The sequence below is a fragment of the Gadus macrocephalus genome, chromosome 2, assembly GCF_031168955.1.
Source record: "Gadus macrocephalus chromosome 2, ASM3116895v1".
NCBI classification, from domain to species: domain Eukaryota; kingdom Metazoa; phylum Chordata; class Actinopteri; order Gadiformes; family Gadidae; genus Gadus; species Gadus macrocephalus.
Window position 1 is genome coordinate 10,142,678 of NC_082383.1, and position 21,042 is coordinate 10,163,719.

The following is a 21,042-nucleotide window of genomic DNA, read 5'->3' on the forward strand; positions in this document are numbered from 1 at the left end:
GACCTATGGCTCTTCATGCAAGTTATATGTCGAAGGAAATTAAGCATTTGAACTCATGTAACGGAATGGGGTGGCTAAACTAATAAAAAAAAAAAAAAAAAACTAATAAAATAAATATTAAACGCATCTGTATTACTGTTTAGATGTGTATATCGTGTTTCGTTACACATCATCACTTGACCAAAGTGCTTGGGACACCACTGCATAAAACATGAAAAGTACTAAAGAAATCCAATGGGAATAGCATCATAGGGTTAACTGCTGGCCCAATTGGTGCCAGGTTTTGGACATTTATCAGTTTGTGAAAAGATCCCTCATTCCGGGTGGGTGGGCATTGCATTTCAACCACCAATAACATTGAAAATATTTAATATGTTAGAATGTTTTCTTTCCTGGATTTGATTGGATTGACTTGGAAATATGCGATAATAGTCAAACGTTGTTTTCATTTTGTCTTCAGGAATGTAATTTATAGAAATATTGAAGCATTCAAAAATAATGTTGAACCCGATTTCAAAGTAAATACTGCATGTCCTAACGCAGTGCCCCTTCTAGTCTAAATTAACAAATATCTGAGATGCATTTAAAAAACATTAGACACTTTATTTATCAAGCACATTTTCTCCGCATCAGAATGGAATGATATGAAAGAGATTAAGTCTCCTTTGGAGATGAAGAAAAATAAAACTCAAGATCAATAAAAGCAGACTTATCGATAAAATAACTCTAATCGAGTCGGAAAGTGCTCAGTCCCAGCCGGGGCTGGTCTCGCAGATGCATCGTGGGTAAAAAAGGGGCCTGGCTCAGATGGCTCTTTGCGCCTCAAGTCGCTGTGTTGGCGTCGAGGGACGCGAAAGAGGGCCCCACTTTCAAAGAACAAAAATAATTAGTCCTACAGCAGAAATAATAATAATAAAAAAACAACAGCAGCATCGTCATCAGTCTCCAACGAACCCCTCCGTGACAGAAGAGCCTTCTTCTGCTGGCAGGTATGACCCCAGACTTGAACCCAGGCCACGTGGTGGGGGGGGGGGGGGCACGTTGGCCTAAGTGGTCGGCACCAATGGGCTAATCTGTGTGTCTGTCTGCATGTGTTATAGCTTGATGGTGCCTGTAGGCAGGCTGCTGTTGCACAGTCTGTAGTAGCGCAGGTCGTTCACTAGCCTGTGTACACTCTGAGTGAAGGATGGCAGGTCCTAGGGGAGGGAGGGAGGGAGGGAGGGAGGGGAGAAACCAGATAGAAAGAGAATGGTGAAGTTTGGAAATCAGCAGAGGTTAATGAGTAGCTCAGTTCGTAGGACGACGAACGAGGCATGTAGCTTGACGACGGTTAGGTCTGTATTACTGTAACTTTGTCCTATTAATTGGGGCTATAGCTGACAACCTTTAAATTGGATATTCAATTCCTACATTTTAATAGATATATCTCTGAAGTACAGGAGGTTAACATTGGCTTGGCTCAAAGTCATTGTCTTAACAGCAAGGAGTGGACCATAGCTTCCTTCCTTAAAACAAGGTTACAGTAGAATCAGGTGTTTAGAGATATATCCTATTGAGCAGCCAACAAAACACATTGGGAATATATAAAAGAAAAACGGTCCAAAGATGACCGCTCATTGCGTACCCGCTCAAGCTTGAAGTTGCGCGCCAGGACAGTCCGCTGGTTGGAGTCTACGCCTTGGCAGCCTGTGAGGAACTCGGGCATGAAGCCGGAGTAGAAGGCGTCAAAGTCGACAGCGGCCATGTTGTAGACGGCGAGCGTGATCTCCTCCTGCAGCAGGTCGTGGCTCTTGTGGAGCAGCACCTGCAGCAGCACGTTGATGAAGTGGAACAGCATGGAGGTCCGGAACAGCTTCTGGAAAGCAAAACAGGGTTAAACAAAAAGTGGGGTTCAATGGCCCGGACCAGAAAAATTGTCACGTTGATACAATTTTAAACAATGATATCGATATATATCGATATCTATATATCGATATTTAAAACACATTTATTTGCATAAAATCCTAATGCTTAAGCGTTGGACATTTTCCACAAGCACAAAGCACATGCAGTCATTAATATGTGCCCTACTAGTATTGTGAGGCAAGTCTTTACGCTAACAACTTTGATAAAAGGGCCAGTAAGAACTGACTGGGGGCTAATGTTTGACCATTATGACCAGTTGGCCCTGCTACGACAGTTGCACATTATTTTTCATGTTGAACCCTGTTAAGATCCCAAAATAATATTAATAATAATAATGATAATAATAACATCATTAATAATAAATGGGCATGACAGTCTAGGGTACCCCGTGTCCTATAGAATGGGAAAATCAATCTCACTCAATAATAATAAATAAAGTCATGTATTAGAAGAGCTTGCGGTCTCATCAGCAGCCAATATTTAAGTATCCATATTTTAAGTGTTCAAAAACTTTAAACCGTTGAATTGATACCGCCATCAAAACTTATTGACAAATATTTTGCAGATAAGTTGTAATTGCCAAATGATTCTGTATGTTAATTGGTTGCGATGGGAGGGTCATGGTTGGAGTAGAGCGGGTGAAGGAACTCACTCTGTGGTACAGTTTGTGCTTGCTGTTCAGGGCCTCCAGGTAGCACACATTCTGCTTGAAGATGTGAATGTCTGGCTGCAGGAATGACTGCCCAAACGCCTGGAGAATAGGAACAATGGAAGATAGTAAACTAGAGCCAGGACCGTAGATACCGCTGAAAACATCAGATCTAGATGCCGCAACACCAGCGCCGTTTTAGTAGAAACTAGGGCCTGACCGATTCATCGGCCTGCCTATTTAATCGGCCGATTATAGCCTTTTTGAAAATAATCAACATCTGCCAAAAAGACGCAGATTACAACCGATTTAATTTTTTTTTAATATTTTTTTTTTTAAATGTTATTGCGCTTAGTATCCTGCAGATTGCGCTCCTACTCGCCTTGCTAACTAACAACTTTAGCTGGAGTAAAAAAGAGGAGATTGAATTTTACCGTACAACATGAAAGCACGCTCGCTCAGGCAGCTGCGCGCTCACCTCACCAATGTACACAAGACGCGTTGTTTGAGCATGTTGTGCCTGATTTTCTTTAGGTCCCAGGCCATGTTAATTTGTAATACTATAGACTCTAACGGTGAGACCATACTGCTCAGCACGCACGTGTTAGTCACTGCTCACGAGCGCAGCACATTGGGAGTTAGTTATTTATTTTACATTTTACATTACACTCATTTTTGACTGTAAATGTATTCTAAAACACTCAAAGGTTCTGCATTCAATTCACATATTCGTCAAAAGTGTTTAAAGTATATTTAAGGTATCAAAAACTACGTTTTATAGGCTTTTTTTTGTTTTGTTTTTAATCGGCCGATTAAAACGTAATCGTAATTTTTCTCTGAAAATAATCGGCATCGGCACTCAAAAATCAATATCGATCGAGTAGAAACTGCTGAAAACATCAGATCTAGCACCTCTGATCTACACATTACAATCCATGCTCCAACCCATATTGTAGTCCAAAGAATGCATGAAGTCAATTTAAACAATACCAAGATCAGAAAGACCAAGTAGAAAGTTATCAAGGATTTACAGTTTTCTACTGTTGTATGTTTGCATGAATACATGAACAAGACTGTACAGATAAAGAGGGAGAACATTGTCCGTTGGGCCAGACCCTCCCCAGGTTACGTGGAGGGTCTGGTGTAGGAATGGGAGACCCACCTGCATGGCAGCAGTGAACTGAGCCTCATTCTCCATGGTGTCTTCTGCTACACCCCTCTGGACACTCGCCAGGACAGATGTCTTGAAGAAGTACCTCCAGTTCTGGTGGAGAACTTGGTAGAGGAGCTCAAACAGCTCCCCTTTAATGTCCGGTGAAGACCGCTGAGGAGGAACAAGGCGTTTATCAAACCATGGGGTCATTTGATGCATTTATTCAAAACAAACTCAGTGAATTCAAATGCATGTTGCCAAGGAAAAGGGCTTATACAATTAGCTCTAGGATCTTCATGAATCCGTTGCCATAGAGTCAAAAACCCTAGCCACCCTACCATTTGTTTACATGTTAAATCAACATCATCTTATTTTCTTGAAAAGTAAATGGTAGCAAGCAAATAAGTGATTATGACTTTAATAATGAGCGTGTCAAGCAGCCACAATGGCTTTCCCATATTCTAAGAACAATTTGGTAGTATGTTTCATATACATGAGACGACTACACTTCAAGGGGGCCAATAACACAGAACCGCGTCTTCTCTTCGGTTGACGATTTGGCTGATGTTCCGAGGTCAAAGACAGTGCATATAAAATGAGGTGCATCAAAAGAAAGCAGCCCAGCACAGTTGCAACAGCCATGAAGGACGGAGAGGGCAGGGTGACTGACCTCTGCCACGATGGGGTACACCTGCTCCATGCATAGGGACAGGATGTTGGGCAGGAAGGGCTTGAAGGCCTGGCCCGGCTCTTGCACCACCACCTGCAGTATCTTCAAGAACTTCTGCACCACCCTGCACCCCGCGCTGCCCTCCTGCAGTATGCTGGCCGCCAGCTGCTCCCTGGATCACACACACATTTTGGAAAGTTATAGTTGAATTCTGAGTGTGCCCACAGGCCTCACATTGTAAGGTAATGGACAGGGGCAGGATGGTCTGCTGACATGGTTGACTTCCAAAGGCAGATATATTCTGGTTCTGAAGTTTACCTTTAGGCATCCTTGAGCAAGCTGACCCATCCCTACCTTCTCCTTCATGACATGCATCTATATAGAATAAAAAATGACTGCAAAGTCTATATGGATAAAAGTGTCGGCCAAGTGATTAAAATACTGAAAATAACATGATACAGTATCATCCAGACATGCAACTATAATATGACTGAATATATCTGAGAAATCAAAATGAATAGGTAGGCATTCTTAATTTGATTTAATTTGTAACATTAACAAAGAAAACATTATGAACTGCACTATTCAGGTTAATAAGGTTTCATGTCTGGGTGACTTGGGTTGAATAAAGATTAAACGTGGATAGGTCTAATTTCATGTTCCCACGTGAAAGAAACGTGGCACTGCCATGTTAGTAAATAAATGAAAACCTTGACTATTGAGCTATTGGGCAAGATAAGGGGGAAACATATGATCAGGTGACGCACAAACGTACATGTTTTCCTTGCGTTCAAACATTAACCAAAGACAACTTGGCACTGATACAAATGTGCCAAAGAGTCAAGCAAAAGTTGGCTTTCATTCAAACTTTTCAAACGTGTAGCTATTATAAATACAACAGAGAATAGCTGTTAATCTAATCGTCAACAGTAATATTATTTACCTAATGAACATGTTCATGAATGTAGTTTACCTTACTAATATGTCAATATATGTTATTTAGCCAGTGAGAATGTTCATAACCTGGTGATGATGTTAAAGTGTTATTTAGTTAAGTGAATGTTCCAATATATGTTATGCAGGTTAACATGGTAGTATATTTGCTTTACCTGGTGGACATATTAATCATTGTTATTTACATGGTGAACATGAGAATGAGTGCCATTTACCTGGTGAACATATTAGTTTGTGTTATTTACCTGGTGAACATATTAGTCAGTGTTATTTACCTGGTGAACATATTAGTCAGTGTTATTTACCTGGTGAACATATTAGTCAGTGTTATTTACCTGGTGAACATGCTCAGGAAGGTGTGTATGATTTGTCCTGTGAAGGCAACTCCCATTTGGACCCTCAGGGCTTGAAACAGTGTCAGGAAGAAGCTCAACATCTCGTCCGTCACATCTACAGAGATAGGATGGATACATTTCAATGGGAGGCAATGGCTTGAATCAGTATCACACAAGATTTTGCATAAGGTCAATGTGCTCTAGTTTAGCCACGTTGGGTTCTTCATTTTTTCTGAAATGAGATGAGGAAATAGCCAGTCAGCATACTTAACAATTTATTATTGGCCAGGTTTTTATTATCTTACCAGGATGCTGAATAAATACTGGGAACAGGGCGAGGGACACTTGGACCGACTCCTGCAGGCTTTGGTAACAGATCTGGCGAGATTTGGTGGATTCCCCCGAGATGCTGTCCACGACCTCTCGGAGAACCGGAAGAGTCTGCTGCATCACCGCCTTCACTGTAGGTGCAAAGAGCGTACGTTAAAACAAGTCATGCACACAACATCAAACGCAAGAGAGGGAGATGAATAGATGGAGAGAGGGGGAGATAGAGAGCGAGAGAGGTCGGAGAGATCTAAATAAATAAAGAGCGGGAGAGGAAGAGAACGAAGAGGGTGAGAGGGAGATAAACAATATAATGTGCGGCTATACATGCTTGGACACGGAGCAAGGGGCTGTATAATGCCACCAACAATAACAATATGTAAACAACAGAACACGTACACAGGAACATAAATCCTATCCAAAATAATAGAAAGAAATATCTAAATATCAGGAAAAGAATCAGAGGTGATCTGTTTAGTCTCTCATGCAGCGCAAGGCCCCAATATTCTTTATCGTAATTAGTGTCTTAGCATAGGCTTTCAATCCAAGTTTTTATTCAGTGTGTGGGATGTTTGTCGAAGCGGCTCCCGGCGAGACGAGACAAGAGTTCCTTTAAAGTGTATCAGGGCCTTTAGGCAGCGGCCTGAGGTTTCTCCCCCCATCCAGGGGTGGAGAGGGGGGGTTGGCTTACTGTTGCCTAGCTCAGTGCTGCCCTGGGGCAGGCTGGTGGTGCCCCTCAGCGTGCGGTAGTCCCGGGTCAGGGCCGCCACCAGGCTGGCGTGGCTACTGGAGCGCGTCTGCCACTGCTGCTCGCTCTCCGGCAGGCTCGGCCAGGGTAGCAGCAGCATGTTGGACAGAGCCCTGCACACCAGCATGTGGGCCTGGGACACACACACACACACACACACACATATATATGACTACTCCATGTCAACCTAACATTCAGAGCAATACTATTCAAAACAATTACAACACAAACTAGTGTCCCTATTAAAGTAAACAATATTGCCCTCGTATAATGCATCGGCTATGATTCAGTGTCGGGACCATTGCCTTGGGAATATTACATTACATTTAGCAGCCATTTCCCTCCAATGAGATCAATGTTGAACATGTAGGACACATAATTATACATTGTATTTGTTTGGAGCTGTTCAGGAGTCACACTCACTTACAGTGCAGTATAAACTTTAAATACTAATACTACTGCACTACGCAAGTTTTTCCTTTAGCAGAAAGTCCCTGGATGGATCGACCGGCGGTGGCTGGGCACGCTATATTCTTCTAGTTCAGATATTTGTTTAACGCCGAAAATAGTTGCGTCAGTAAAAGGTTAGCTAGCACTGGTTAAACATGACTCAAATGTCCTGCTGTGAGCAGACTGACCTCCGGTGGGAGCCCTGGAGAGTTGTTTTCCGTGATGAGGCGGAAGGTGCTCTGGATGGCGGGCAGTGACACCAGGAAGACTGGTCGTACCGTTGACGCCATGGAGACCAGCAGGTGGCAGGCAGAGAGGAGGAGCTTCTCCGGCACCTGGGGGGGTGGAATACTGAACATTAGCAAGATCCTAGTCTGACTTAATGCACGGCTTTCAAGCAGTCAAACCCCCTCACAACCGTTTGCAGTCAGATTTGTGTTCAGAGCCGGCCATTGGTCCATCGAGCTGCCCTTCCCGCTCTTCGTTCAGAACATAGCTGCCCTTTTTGGGGCCCGCGCCTTACCCATTGTTTAATAAAAGTTATAAATTATTTAAAAAAAAAAAAAATCCACACTATGACATTCTCACTTTGTCTGTGAGTCAGCTGGAGCCTGATATTGAGAGACTTTTAAAGGCATGTCCTTGTCTCCCACTGATAGGCCTACTTCAGGCAGATTGTGTAAGCCTAGGCCTCCAATGCGTCACCTTTGAGTATATTCTTCTCTGTATTATTAATGGGGGCATGTTTTGTCCCATGTAACTTTGTTTATTGCACTAGTGAGTACAGTACGGAGTTCTACACACCTTCCCAAGCTGTTGTCCAATTCTGCTACTACTTAAAAAGGATTGTTCAAACAAGTGAAGAGTTTATTTGGGTCCCATGGCATGGGGGGCATGTTTTGTCCCATGTTACTTTGCCTATTGCACTGAATGTCTTTGTATTTGAAGAAATAGGCCTAAGGCCCTGTAATGTTCAAAGTCTGTCTTCAAATATTTCATTTAGCTTCAATTATTTTTCTAATTTAAAGAAGCCAGTACATTTTTTTACATAAATGGGAAGCACAATAAAAGTGTTTATTTGGCACACGCATTCTATCTATCTATCTATCTATCTATCTATCTATCTATCTATACACACACACACGCCAATAATTAACTTAACCTACTGCAAAATTAACATTTTGTCCCCAAACCTCCCCCAGATTCAATTTCGGCCCTCAAATGGGAAGAATTAGGGCACCCCTGGTTTAGAACAACTCCCTCTCTTCAAACTAATTATATTATTCTAATGTCTTGAAAGTAACACAGCAGCACTTTTAACAGTTCCTTTTTAGTAACACTACAAGGCACGATTGTGATGAAGGAAACTTCTTTGGCCCTAATTTAGATGATAGCTCTGCATAACGTCAGTGCAACGCTTGATCACAGCACAATTTTCAGAGAAGAGATGGTGGGGTGAGGAGAGAGGTTTGGGTGAGGAGGGAGGAGAGAGGTCGGCTGGGGAGAGAGGGGGTGAGGAGAGAGGAGAGAGGTCGGCTGGGGAGAGAGGGGGTGAGGAGAGAGGGTGGGGTAGGTGAGAGGAGAGAGGCTGCGGTTAGGAGGGAGGAGAGAGGGGGTTAGGAGAGAGGGTGGGGTAGGTGAGAGGAGAGAGGCTGCGGTTAGGGTGCTACCTTAGGAGTGAGGAGAGGGCTGCTGGCATCCACGGCTGAGGTGATGAGGCTCACGAAGCGGCTCTGGTTTTGCCGCTGGACTTCACTGTAGAACTGGGCCAGCCAATGGGAGTAGGCCTGCAGGGCAGCGAGGGCCTGTGCGTGGCTAATTCACAAACAAACACGTGATTTACCACCCAGTACCGCCACATACCCGCCTGGACTTTCAATATCACGAGGATCATTAACTTTAACATTAATATTCAGAGAGATTTTTTGCAGGTGAATGTAAAGGTTACTGGGAATATGGTTTGATATTTTATTCAGTATCACACTTTGGAACACAAGACCTCCCTTCTTGTATAGACTTGCAAGGAGCTCACAGCAGGACACGTGAAAAATACATACTAAAATTACAAAAAGTAAAAAATGTAATGAGATAAATGTCACATTTTACATTGGCTACCACCTCGTGTAGTATCAGTTGTCATCATACGACTCTTCTCAATGCTGTGGAACGCTCTGTTCACTTGCATGGGACTTCCGGTGGTGAATTATTTTTCGATAATTGCCTCTGATTCACGTCTTCAGTTTCACTCCACAAGTACTACGGTAATTTATCACCCCCAGCGTATTCTGTTGCTAAGCGACGTCAACGTCTTTGGCAGACTATTTCTCTGCTGAACAACACTACGAATGGTAATTGTAGAGTACATTTTTTGCTTTGGCAAGTAGCCGTGTAATAAGCGGGGTAATGTATAGAACGTCGCCGGTCATATTGAAAATAAGCTCCTTTAGGGCGATGTCCTAAAGAAGCTTATTTTAGGAGATCACCCTTTCGCAATGAGGCGTCAGTGTCCTGTTCGCCCTGTCGGGGCCTATTTTCCCGATAATGACCGGCGTTCTATACGTTATCCCTTACGTAGCCTACAGGGGCATAGCACAACATCCGATTAGTACCTGGGTCAATATTCGATGCCAATAAAGTGAAGTAGAGCAAAGATCTAATCAAACAATTTTGACCGTTGACGCTTTTGAAAGCTCAATGCAAATATAGTTGAATTGGCACCAATCAATCGCACCCTATGGCCACCAGATGGCAATAAGGGTAATCTGTTCTGATGGAAAGCAATCAACCTAACATTTCCGCAGAAACCCTCTCTTAGCCATTGTGTTTAGCTGCACAATTGGGCCCATACACTGGATTATCCGTGTATGGTGGTTTTATGCGATCAAACAGAATTTTGAGGAAACAAGGTAAGACATACATATTGGTGTAAAGATGTGAATTTCGGTCACAGAGGGATATGGTTTGCTGTCTAGGAGGAGCATGTACTCACACATCAATGAGGTCTGGTTTGAGGACAGAAGGCACAGCAGTCTCCAGGTCGTACAGGCTACTCTGGGAACCGTAGCACGTCACCTCAACCAACCTACAACAGAACACACAGGAGGAGAAACTTATTCTTTGCATTGTGTGATTGTGTTCATAACTCATTCCCCTTTATCCTCCTGCCCCAACTCTGAGCACCTTTAAAACAAGACTGAAGACTTATGTTTGCTATAGCTTTCTGCTAAATCTTAAATACATTGCACTTTCTAAAAAGCTTTTTTAACTTTGCCTTTATTTTCTATTTTAATACTAAAATGCCTTTTTAACTTTATATTTTACCCATTTCTTTGCATATGTTTTTCTTTTACTCATCTATTATTTAATTTAATTGTATGACAATGTTTATATGTGAAGCACTTTGAGTCTGCCTTGTGTATGAAAAGTGCTATATAAATAAAGCCTCCACGAGAAACGGACAGGACAGACTACAGACCTCTCCACGACTGCCACGGCGTCGTTGAAGCGCGAGGCGAAGACGTCGCCGATGAAGTACTCTGAGAGGCGTCCCACCGCCTGGAGCAGGGAGCTGAGGTCACGCAGCGAGCAGTGCAGCCTCCGGCAGTCGTTCTCCGCCGAGATGTTCAGCCTCCCGACTGGAGTGAGGAGGAGAGGGAGAGAGGGAGTTGGATATGCAAGAGTCGGATAGAGAAATGGAGAAACAGAGATTGAATGGCCACAAGAGGGGGAGATCGATATATTTAGAAAGAGGAGATTGAGACAGAGGGATAAATATTTTTCAATTTAAAAATAAGAGTATAACATTCATTAATTCTTTATCAAAATGTAGCATTTTTAAAAACAAGGTCGTTTAGGGGAATAGTAATCATGTTCCCAATTTTAGCTACCATGCCATTCAAATAATTTTTTTAGGTCTGCAAAATAATGTTTCACCTTCTTCTGACGAATGTACTTATTGCATGCCGCTTTGGATAAAGTGTCTGCTAAATGCCCTAATGGAATGTCTGTAACAGTGTCCCACCTGTTCCTGTGGTGACAATGAACTGCTGCAGACCCAGATACACATCCAGGTTCTCCTGAAGGATGGGAAACTGAAGACAGCGGTGAGAGAGAGAAAGTGAGAGAGCCACATTATTATTTTTGACTTGGAAATCAATTCTAGCTTCGGTCGCATAAAATACAAATGCAGGAGATCACAGTAATCAAATTCCAGGTTTGACTACCAACAAGTGAAACCGAACGACAGAAATAAATAATAATAAATAAGATACAATTATTTTTGAATGAGTCATCCTCCCGCCCCACCCTCCATGTCCTTCCCATTCCAGGTTGGTTCTTTCTTACCAAAGTAGTAAATGCATGGGATGGAAGCAGCTCCATCACCTTGGCAACCACTTCCAGACTCTGGCGTAGGTACCGCTGCCACTCCGTCTGTTGCTACGGTTACCAAGCCAGAAACAAGAAACACAGGGTAGGATATGAGGCGAGTACAATTTTTATATGAGCAAGCTTTGACAATAGACCACATTCACAGAATGTGAGGAGAAAGAAAGAAAAAAAATAAGACAGCAACGTTTCAAGTTTACAGACGAGACAATGACACGTCATCACTTGAGACCAACCATTGTTGAGAACACGACCAGAGAAATAGACCAGAGCTTTTTTATGGCCGTCATGATGTGACAATCTTTGTACAAGGCATCTATGTGGAATGCCTTATCAACAACAACAACAACAGGTGTGCCAGAAGTGACAGAGTCTTACGTCATCATCGAGAGCCTCATCATCCAGCTCCTCCAGCTGGGCCTGGTTGTACCTGAACTGGATTCTGTTCAGAACCTCTCTGAGTAGGAGACCCAGGGCGTCTTTGTACCTGGAACCAGAGCCCAGTGACGCATAAAACACAACAAGGTCTTGTGGTGGTTTGTGTGAGATTCAAACAGTACAACAACCTTTTTTCAAAAGCACTTCGAAATAGTTCCCACTTGGAGTTACGATCGCAGTGTTTTTGAACAATTCATAATTTTAGCACTTACATTATATCTTGCAGTCAGTTTAGCTTGTAATGGTGGATATTATCCACGATAAGACCCCATTTTAATGATCTCTCGGTTAATGTATTTCCATTTGTACGAATATTTAGATCTTATTATATCTTTAAATTTTATAAAGAAATATATTCAAAAATCGTTAATAATTTTTGGGAAATTCCTCTGCATTCCACGAAATAGCACATCGCGTACCCCCAGTGGTACGCTAACCAGTTTGAGAACCACTGCTCGAAATGATGATAACAGCCCGTTATCAGAGTTAACGTATCTCAACACCATAACGTCAAAATCAATCCCAAGCAGAACTCTGACTCACCGGTTTAAAACACTCTCTCTGTCAGCCAGTCTACTTTTGATCTTCGTTGTGAGGAAATCCAAGAAAACAGTCCATATTTCCAAACAGGCAAAGTAGCCTTCATGGTTGGGCTGGGAAGGAAGGTTGTTTTTTGCGAAAAGTTAAACAAGTAGCAGCAATAATCTGCAGCAGCGAATACACTTGCCCAAGATCCTGTCAAGACATGGTAACCTTGTGTCTAGATAAAGTACCGTATTTGTTGGGCCTATATACGGTACATTGTAACTGGTATGGAATGTTAAGATATAGTACCTTGTAACTTGTGTCTAGATAGTGTACCTTGAGTCTAGATATAGTATCTTGTACCTTGTGTGCCTGTGTTGGATAGTGAGTCACACCTGGCATTGAATTAGATTTCCAGCCCACTGTACAAATAACCACCATGAATAGAATTACTCGGGAATCCATTTTAGCTCAGTCAAATAAATGTAACATTTATCATGTCTATAATGTAGCCTCAAATATTGCATTCACACTACAATGTAGACAACCTGACAATTTGAACACAACATTTGACCAACGATGAAAGTAGTTGACAGCAGTTTGCTAGTTTCATTACTAGTAGATAAATATGTGCTGTCAATAAGTTTTAAGAGCTTTACATTTAGTTTAATTTGTTATAAATGCCATCCATTCGCTATTGTCGAGTGAAATGCGGTGTGAGAATCTGTTTGGAGTTGATGGCACGACTGCCCTGTATGATACAATTTAGATTTTTGGACAATTCCTGGCTAATTTCTGACCAATCAGGGTGTCCGTTCCCTGATTGGAAACCATCTTGCCTGTCGATCACAGATGCATGTACACAGGTACACTTCTTAATCAATGGCTGGAAAACATAGGGATGGTATTTTTTTGGGGTTCATTTTCAAAATCATGTGCTCTTCCGGTCATACTCTTTACAACTCTCAGAGCTAAACAATGCTTGAAACACAATTCTTACCTGGTTAAAGGTGTACTTGAACAGCAATGCTAGGAACTCTACAATTGGGAACTGAGGACTCGACTCTATCCTCCTCAGGTGGACACTGACAAACAGCCGCAGGAAATCAGTGAACTTTTCCAAATAACTGCAAATTGAACACACACACACACACACAGGGGAAAATCGACTCACAAATTATAAAATACTTTTAAAACAAAAAAGACAAATTGATTATAAATAGCTTTCAGGTGCTGAACCTAACGACTAGCCAAACAACCAGGGAGGGCGATCCTGCCGACCACGTACCACTCGTCCAGCTCCTGTAGCTTGCCCTTCACCGTGTGGGAGTTGTTCTCCCGCGTCAGCCTCTGCAACAGGAAGAAGGTCTGCTGGAACATGCGCAGCAGGTACTCCTCAAAGTCCAGCGGCACGCAGTTCTTGGAAACCAGCTCGTTGACGCAGGTCATGGCCAGCACCCCCAGGCGGGCGCGGTCCTGCTTGCCCTCCGCACTCTGGGGGAGGCTCCGCCCGTCCCCGTTGGACGACGGCGGGCCGTTGGAGGAGGAGATGAAAGGGTCGGGCTTGGCCTTGGTTCTGAGGTCGCAGCCGAAGCGGGCGAAGTGGAAGATGGAGGCCAGCAGGGTGGGGGTGATGCTGGTGGACAGGGGGATCCAGCTGAACAGGTGGGCCAGGCTCTCTAGCACCAAGCAGCACAGCTGGTGGCTGTCCTGGTCCAGCTCGGCCATGGGCTGGCAGAGCAGTTTGGAATACTGGCTTCCCTGGAAGAGGCTGCCCAGCAACTCCACTGATGAGAGGGAGTGGAAAATAACACTAGATCAATGAAACCCACCATGGTGTAGCATGAACATGCTTGTTACCAAAACGACCAATGCTATTGCTATTGGGTTATTGAACTGCTTCATCCATACCGTCTTGCAGTGGAATCAGATGTACGTCATTATGCTCAAGGATGCATACATGTAAATGACAGGGATTCGGGAACGTTCACATCACCCTGCTCATTAGCTTGATTTTATCTGATTACTACTGACCATCTTCTCCAGAGGTGGGCGAGGGTGGGGGAGTTGTTCCCATGACGTTGTGCTTGTCCCAGTAGGATTCCAGGATACCTGCAGTTCAAAAAACAACAGATCAGTTATTTTTTGTCGTTTAAAAACTAAAACACTTGCCATCATGGATTTATTCACAGCTGTAGGTTATGTCCACTCTAGGAAGACGAATCAGGCCACTAATCGCCCTGAACTGTAGCTATATATGTATTGAATGGTGCTTGTAAGCTAAACAAAGGAGTCTTGAGTCTTTTGCGGAAGCGTCACGCTGGAATGATCTTAGCAGCCTTAACACTGGGATGATCGGAACAGTCTTTACTTGGTGAGCTCCTGAAAATTCTAAAAAAGGTATTTAGCACGGAGGATGAAAATAGTGGATGAAATAGTGTTTGATACCAAAATGACCGGTAGTTCCGTCTCGGGTATTTGACTCATTTCAAATCGCCCCTGCCTGCTTCAGAATGGCTGGCTACGGGCATTCACAAACCTGTCCTTAAAAAAACCCTTAACGTTCGTTTTCAGAAATGTGCAACTCACCGAGTGGTTAGTGTTGTTCGTTGATGTTCCAAATCAAGTATCGTAGCGAAATACGAAAGACTGAGAACCGAGCAAAAAGACTACAACCTAACCTAAACCCTTTTCGTTTCCGTTTCCCGTCTCCGTTTCAACAGGATTTACAAAATGCCAAATAAAACACAACAGAAACTTTATTTCACTACGATACTTGATTTGGAATATCAACGAACAACGCTAAACCACTCGGTGAATTAAACCACTTATGATGAATTTTAAGGAAATGTTTGTGAATGCCTGTAGCCACCCACACTGAAGCAGGCAGGGTTGATTCGAAATGAGCTAAATACCCAAGACAGGACCAATAGTCAAGATTTCAGTGTTAACCACTCTATTTCATTTCTAGAAAACCCAGAAATTGGGCTCAATGTGCTAAATACCGGAATTGTCATTTAACATTGGGATGACCTGAGCAGTCCTTACCCGTCAGCAGTCCCAGCACCGTGGGCACCTGCTCCAGCAACAGCTTGCGGAGCTCGTCTCTCCGGGCCACACTCAGGTCTTCCCGAGGGCAGGCCAGCTCCTCTGACGTGGTCTTCAGCAACACCAAGCCCAGGGATGCCAGGCCAGGAGACTGGATCAACTGGAGAAAAAATATAAAAGGAGATCATATTACATTAAAAGTAGTTCAAATTCATACTGATAACATTGAAAGGTATCAAAAAAGCTTGAGATCTAAAAACAGGCAATTACATATCATTCACAAATATATTGAAAGAAAATACTAGACCAGGTTCTAATGGAAATTCATTAAACCCTTTAGGCAATAAGAGTTATTGGAAAATACAAAGGCTGATGAAAAAATCTTTAGAAATTTCGAATGGCATAACAAAGTCTTGTGCGAACAAAGCAAGCTGCAATGTGTTGCAATGAAAGCGTTACTTGTTTTGTGGCAGAGGAAAGAGCAGTGCAGTGCGTGAATGATAATTAATGTGTCTAGTCAGTAGCCACCACAATACTTTAATATTGGTTATTGAGCAGACCTTTTCACCCAAAGCAACTTAGTGATTTCAGGTACAAGAAATCAGGGATCAGGTAGCAGAAGGCTGTAGAACCCAGTTTTTTGCGACTGGGAGTTAAACACTTTTGCTAAGCCATGATCCTTGATCACCCCACAATACAGACCGAAATTCCATGGGTCTTTGCTTTGAGCTCTTGCACACGACACGACTTTCAAAGTCATCAGATGGCTGAACTTCAGAGATTAAACAACCGTCTTTCCTGTAATCGGTTAACTTGAGGCCGTTGTGGGTTTCACACTTTACCAATCGGTGAGAGGGGGTCACACATTACAAGACGTTTAACAAGGACGATTCCCAGACTAGTCTCTTGTCCTACCTTTATGCATGACAACACACACAAAGAATCACACTGTCCAAAATGAAAGACCACAAGAAGCCGGCAATCCAAGTGGCTTGTGTGCTTATTGAGTTCAAACATTCACTAAATGTTCCTCTATTTCTATTTTGTGGCTCCAAGCAAACCACAGAGCCTTTCTCAAAGCCCTGTTGGCTAATGCTCTGTTGGGTGTCGTCACTGCTGTCATTGCGTGTCACAACATTTGACACTAAGGGGTGTGGACTCCTGGACAGGTCCAGATTATTAACATTCTATATTATCTCTTAGGCCTCAGCGCCGTACAGATGAGCCTCTCTGATCACTTCTTTCAGCAGTGCACACCATGATCATCCGCCACGGGAGCCAGCTATAATAATGGCTTCAAGCAAGGGCCTTTCGCTGAGATTTCAATCATATGTCAGCGGGTGGAGGCTAAAATCTTGTCGTATGAACTGCTTTACCTGCAGGATGTTTGTGAAGAAGTCATGGTAAAACATTGGCCAGTCCTGGCGACCGATGTCCACGATGACTTTGCAGAGCTTGTTGCGGATGAAGTACGGCATGACTTTGTGCTGGGCCAGCAGCAACTTTGGCAAACAGTTTCGGATCTCCATCTTGTCCTGGGAAGCCACACCTAGCCACTGCTTATTCACCAGGTTCTGAAGGGTACAACACGAGTCAGGAATATCATCTTGAAGGCTCAAGACTGCTACCGAAATGGTCACACACACACACACACACACACACACACACACACACACACACACACACACACACACACACACACACACACACACACACACACACACACACACACACACACACACACACACACACACACACACACACACACACACCTTGATGAAATCGGAAAAAGATGAATTTTTAAAGTTCAAGTTTTGTTGAAGTAACCCTTCAAAAAGCAAAATTACAATATCACAAGTAAGTGCTGTGTGGAGGAAGTAAAAGTCTTTCGGATCCACTTTGGGGCCGAGTTAGACTCGGTAACGGCAGAGCTTTGATTTAGTGAGGCGCACAGAAGCACAGTCAAAGATCAACACACGTCAGAAGATAATATATTTTTCGATCTTGTTCCCTGTTTAATATGATGACTGGTGGTAATGGATACAGGGTTTGAGCATTGTTGAAGGTTATAGAGCGACACACACACACACACACACACTTTCTGTTCCTTTATTTCCATTTGAATAAACCCAATAAATGATGCCAAAAATAAAACACAGACAAAAAAACACAACAATGAGTAATTACCTCGAATACTGTAAGGCTGTACATCATAACATACTCATTCCGAGTATTGGACAGGAAGAACAAGCAGTGACGCCATGCTCCCGTCTGCTGCGCAAAGTTATTCAGCAGTTCTTCTGTAAGGAACAGGAAGTAGAAACCACCACAACATTAAAACAACACCCAAGGGCCAACTATGATACGCTCACACTCAAAGCCTATCCATCAAACATGAAATTTGACTGAGCAAACCAGAAAACATCCAATAAATATATTCCTACTGTTTTTAGATTGCTCACACACTTTTTAACCAAATGCTTCCACACCAACAACTATTTGTTTGACATGGTGTCCATTCATTTGAAGCCAAATGTCAAATAAATAGACTTACAGTCATCCTTAAGTTGGGCAAGTTCAAAGTTGTGAAAAATAGGTTGTTTTGACCTCCTGTCTAATGAGTCTTAATCTATACAAGTATTATAACTGAAATGAGGGAGCCTTGGAATTATTTATATTCATAATTACATAATTATTATTAACGCAAAAGATTGTCCAACCAATGAGAATTTGGTCAACCAGCGCATATCCCCTAACCCAAACCAATCGACCAGAACGTAGCCCTAGTTCCAACTAGGGCTGGGAGTCAAACACAATATTCCCATCCATCTATCCTTCCCCTAACAAACAGACGATGCCTGTATCGACAGATGACGCTTACCTATCTCTCTCTTCCGCTCATTGGTCGTGCAGCTGTGAAAGAACTCTGTCATGAGGCTCTCCAGCGCACGCAGCGAGGCCTCTTCTGACGCCTGGAGACATTAAAAAAAAAAAAAGCAAGAGTCTGCTGTATACTATTTCAAGAGATTTTACAGGCATGCACCACCTTAGGTTAAACCATGTCACCTTTTCCCTGCAGGCATCACCTTTATGCAATGATGATTTTTCAAACCCCTGTGACTCAACCAGAGAGGTTTTCATTGTGGATCTACTTTGGTCAGTGGAGAACAACGACGGTGGGAAGATTAATCATTACACATAATTAAATATAATTTTGGAGGAACACGTCTTGCCAGATTATTGAACAAGATTTACTTTAACAAAACACAGAAGTTCCTCCATGTATGCTTGTGTTATGTATTAAGACAAAGTATTTATTTGATTTAGTGTATCAAGTCATCCCTCCACGGTTCTAACCCCAATGCACACAATTGAAAATGCTGTTTACAAAAGCAAAACCCACAGATACCCGATATCCCTTATTTGACATGTCTAATTTGGGAAAGTCCTGCATATCAGGTAGAACAGTGACATTTGCGGACGGCTCTAAATTCCTCAAATAAGCCAGAACTTGCAGCAGGTTAGCATTACTCAACACAAATACTTGGCGTTGTTAAATGGGCGTCTTCATTAAAGAAATATGCAAAAAAAACATGCAATATCTCGGGGAAATAAGCCTGACATCACAAACCGTTAGTTACATCAGGAAACGAAAGTAATTGGGGTTAATTTTGAATGAAAGTATACCAATGGTTTAGTCTACAATAGCAAGGGATACAGACTGAGCCACAGCAACTTTTTCAGCTCAACAACACACATAAACGGTGATTTAATGAACTCATACTCACCATTTCAGCACGTATTCCTCCAACTTTGTGCCTCCAACTTTGAATGTAATAAACAAAGTAGCAGATATGTGCTACTTACTTAGCTACTTAATTAGCCAGCTAAGGTGTTGGCCAACTGGGGTTCATGATCTGCTTGCACGCAGTTAACGTTAGCTTGGTGATGCTATCGGTGTTCCTTTCCGTCACAACTACGATACGACATAACATTACATTTACTCACGCTTGCCAATGATTAAAAATAACCCCGCAGTTTGTCATAGATTGAAGGCATGTCGGTCACATTGATATGCTAACTAAATGTTCTGCGTCAGCATTGTTAACGTAACGTTAACAGTAACTCAAAATAGATGAGCGATAAGGTAACTAGATTGGCAAGGTTTCAGTACGGTTTAGGTGGAATATTGATCTAGTATGAACGTTCAGATCGGCTAGTTCACGCTATAGAGGAGTGCTAGCAGAGGTTAGCGCACGACGCTAGCTCGTCTTGTCTATAACGATGGAAGCATTGCCTTAGCTGCTGTCAAATAACGTAAGAGAAAATATGCGTATGTGACTCTTTGCTCTCGCAAACTACATCTTCATGTTGAAGATGGAAAATACGACTAGGATAACAATAAAAAAAAACATATGCAGCGATGACACTACATAAACGATGTAATAATCACTTGTTCCTGTTTTCGCTTTTTTTGCTTGTCGGGGCGGCTGTTTCTGTAGCGTACCGCTAGCGCTATTGGTTCATGCTTTGCGTCGAAACTTGCTGCTTTACGGCAGAAATCACCCAGGGAAACCATGGAGTGACGTACACACAAACACGCACCCACGTGCGTTGGAATGTAAAAAAAGGTATTCTTACCAAGAATTAGAACCAATACACATTCAAAGGTTCCTTAGAAGTTGTTATACTATTATTCGACTACTATTAAATCTATATGTTGTATAAGTTGAATACATTTTTCATTCATTACATTTATATTGTATATTTTTTATTCAAATAATCATTTTATATCCTTTCATGATCAAAGGATATGAAATGATTAATTTAATTAAAAATGCATGTGAAAGTTTACATTGCAAAAAGCTGATGAATCAGCTGATGAATTAACAGCATATCAATAACTACAATTGATAAAAATAAATAAAAACGGCAATTCTATAAATCTCAAATTAAAATGCATATTTGCCTACAGTTGCTAGTGTTTTTCGGATTAAACTGTACAGTATGGGTATTAGTCTCCATAAGGGGAATAGCAGTAGGCCATATTATGGCCACACTTGAAGAAAAACGCATAACTGTGGTTGGGGAATCTGTCCGATCAGGAAGCTTTAATACTATTTGTACGTCCAGTGATTTGGATGGGCAAAGCCGTACCCAATTTTCTCTGGGCCCACCCAAGTTGGATTCTGGCTATGTTTCTACAGGGAGAACGAAATTGTCGTTGCATTGGGATGGATGGAAACGATTTCCCACATCATAATGTCTGAAATAATTAGAATCATCATAGAGCAGGTTCCAGTTCCACTTCTAACGTTAATCCCTTTAGAATGATGAAACCTTAGAGCACGGTTTGGGTCCAAGGACAAACGCGGTATGTGTATTTGCCAATTTGATGACTGTGATAACGGGTATTTTTGTTAATCGTTTAAAATATCTGTTTGCACCAAGAAC

The 21,042-nt window shown here is 42.4% G+C and overlaps 1 protein-coding gene across 1 annotated transcript; it reads right to left on the reverse strand.

The window, feature by feature from the left end:
- Positions 1-582: 582 nt before the first annotated feature.
- On the reverse strand, positions 583-20,184 carry xpo6 (exportin 6). Its single transcript, XM_060039787.1, has 24 exons — positions 19,377-20,184; positions 18,470-18,560; positions 17,776-17,888; positions 16,965-17,162; positions 15,589-15,748; positions 14,575-14,652; positions 13,829-14,327; positions 13,541-13,667; positions 12,559-12,668; positions 11,956-12,064; positions 11,536-11,628; positions 11,213-11,282; positions 10,667-10,826; positions 10,181-10,273; positions 8,862-9,006; positions 7,380-7,526; positions 6,685-6,874; positions 5,972-6,127; positions 5,667-5,781; positions 4,378-4,549; positions 3,717-3,878; positions 2,558-2,656; positions 1,625-1,855; positions 583-1,196 (listed from the first exon to the last, which is right to left on the reverse strand). Exons 1-24 carry the CDS (start codon positions 19,377-19,379, stop codon positions 1,095-1,097), a joined length of 3,423 nt encoding a protein of 1,140 aa, XP_059895770.1. The 5' UTR covers positions 19,380-20,184; the 3' UTR covers positions 583-1,094.
- Between the last annotated feature and the right edge of the window lie 858 nt (positions 20,185-21,042).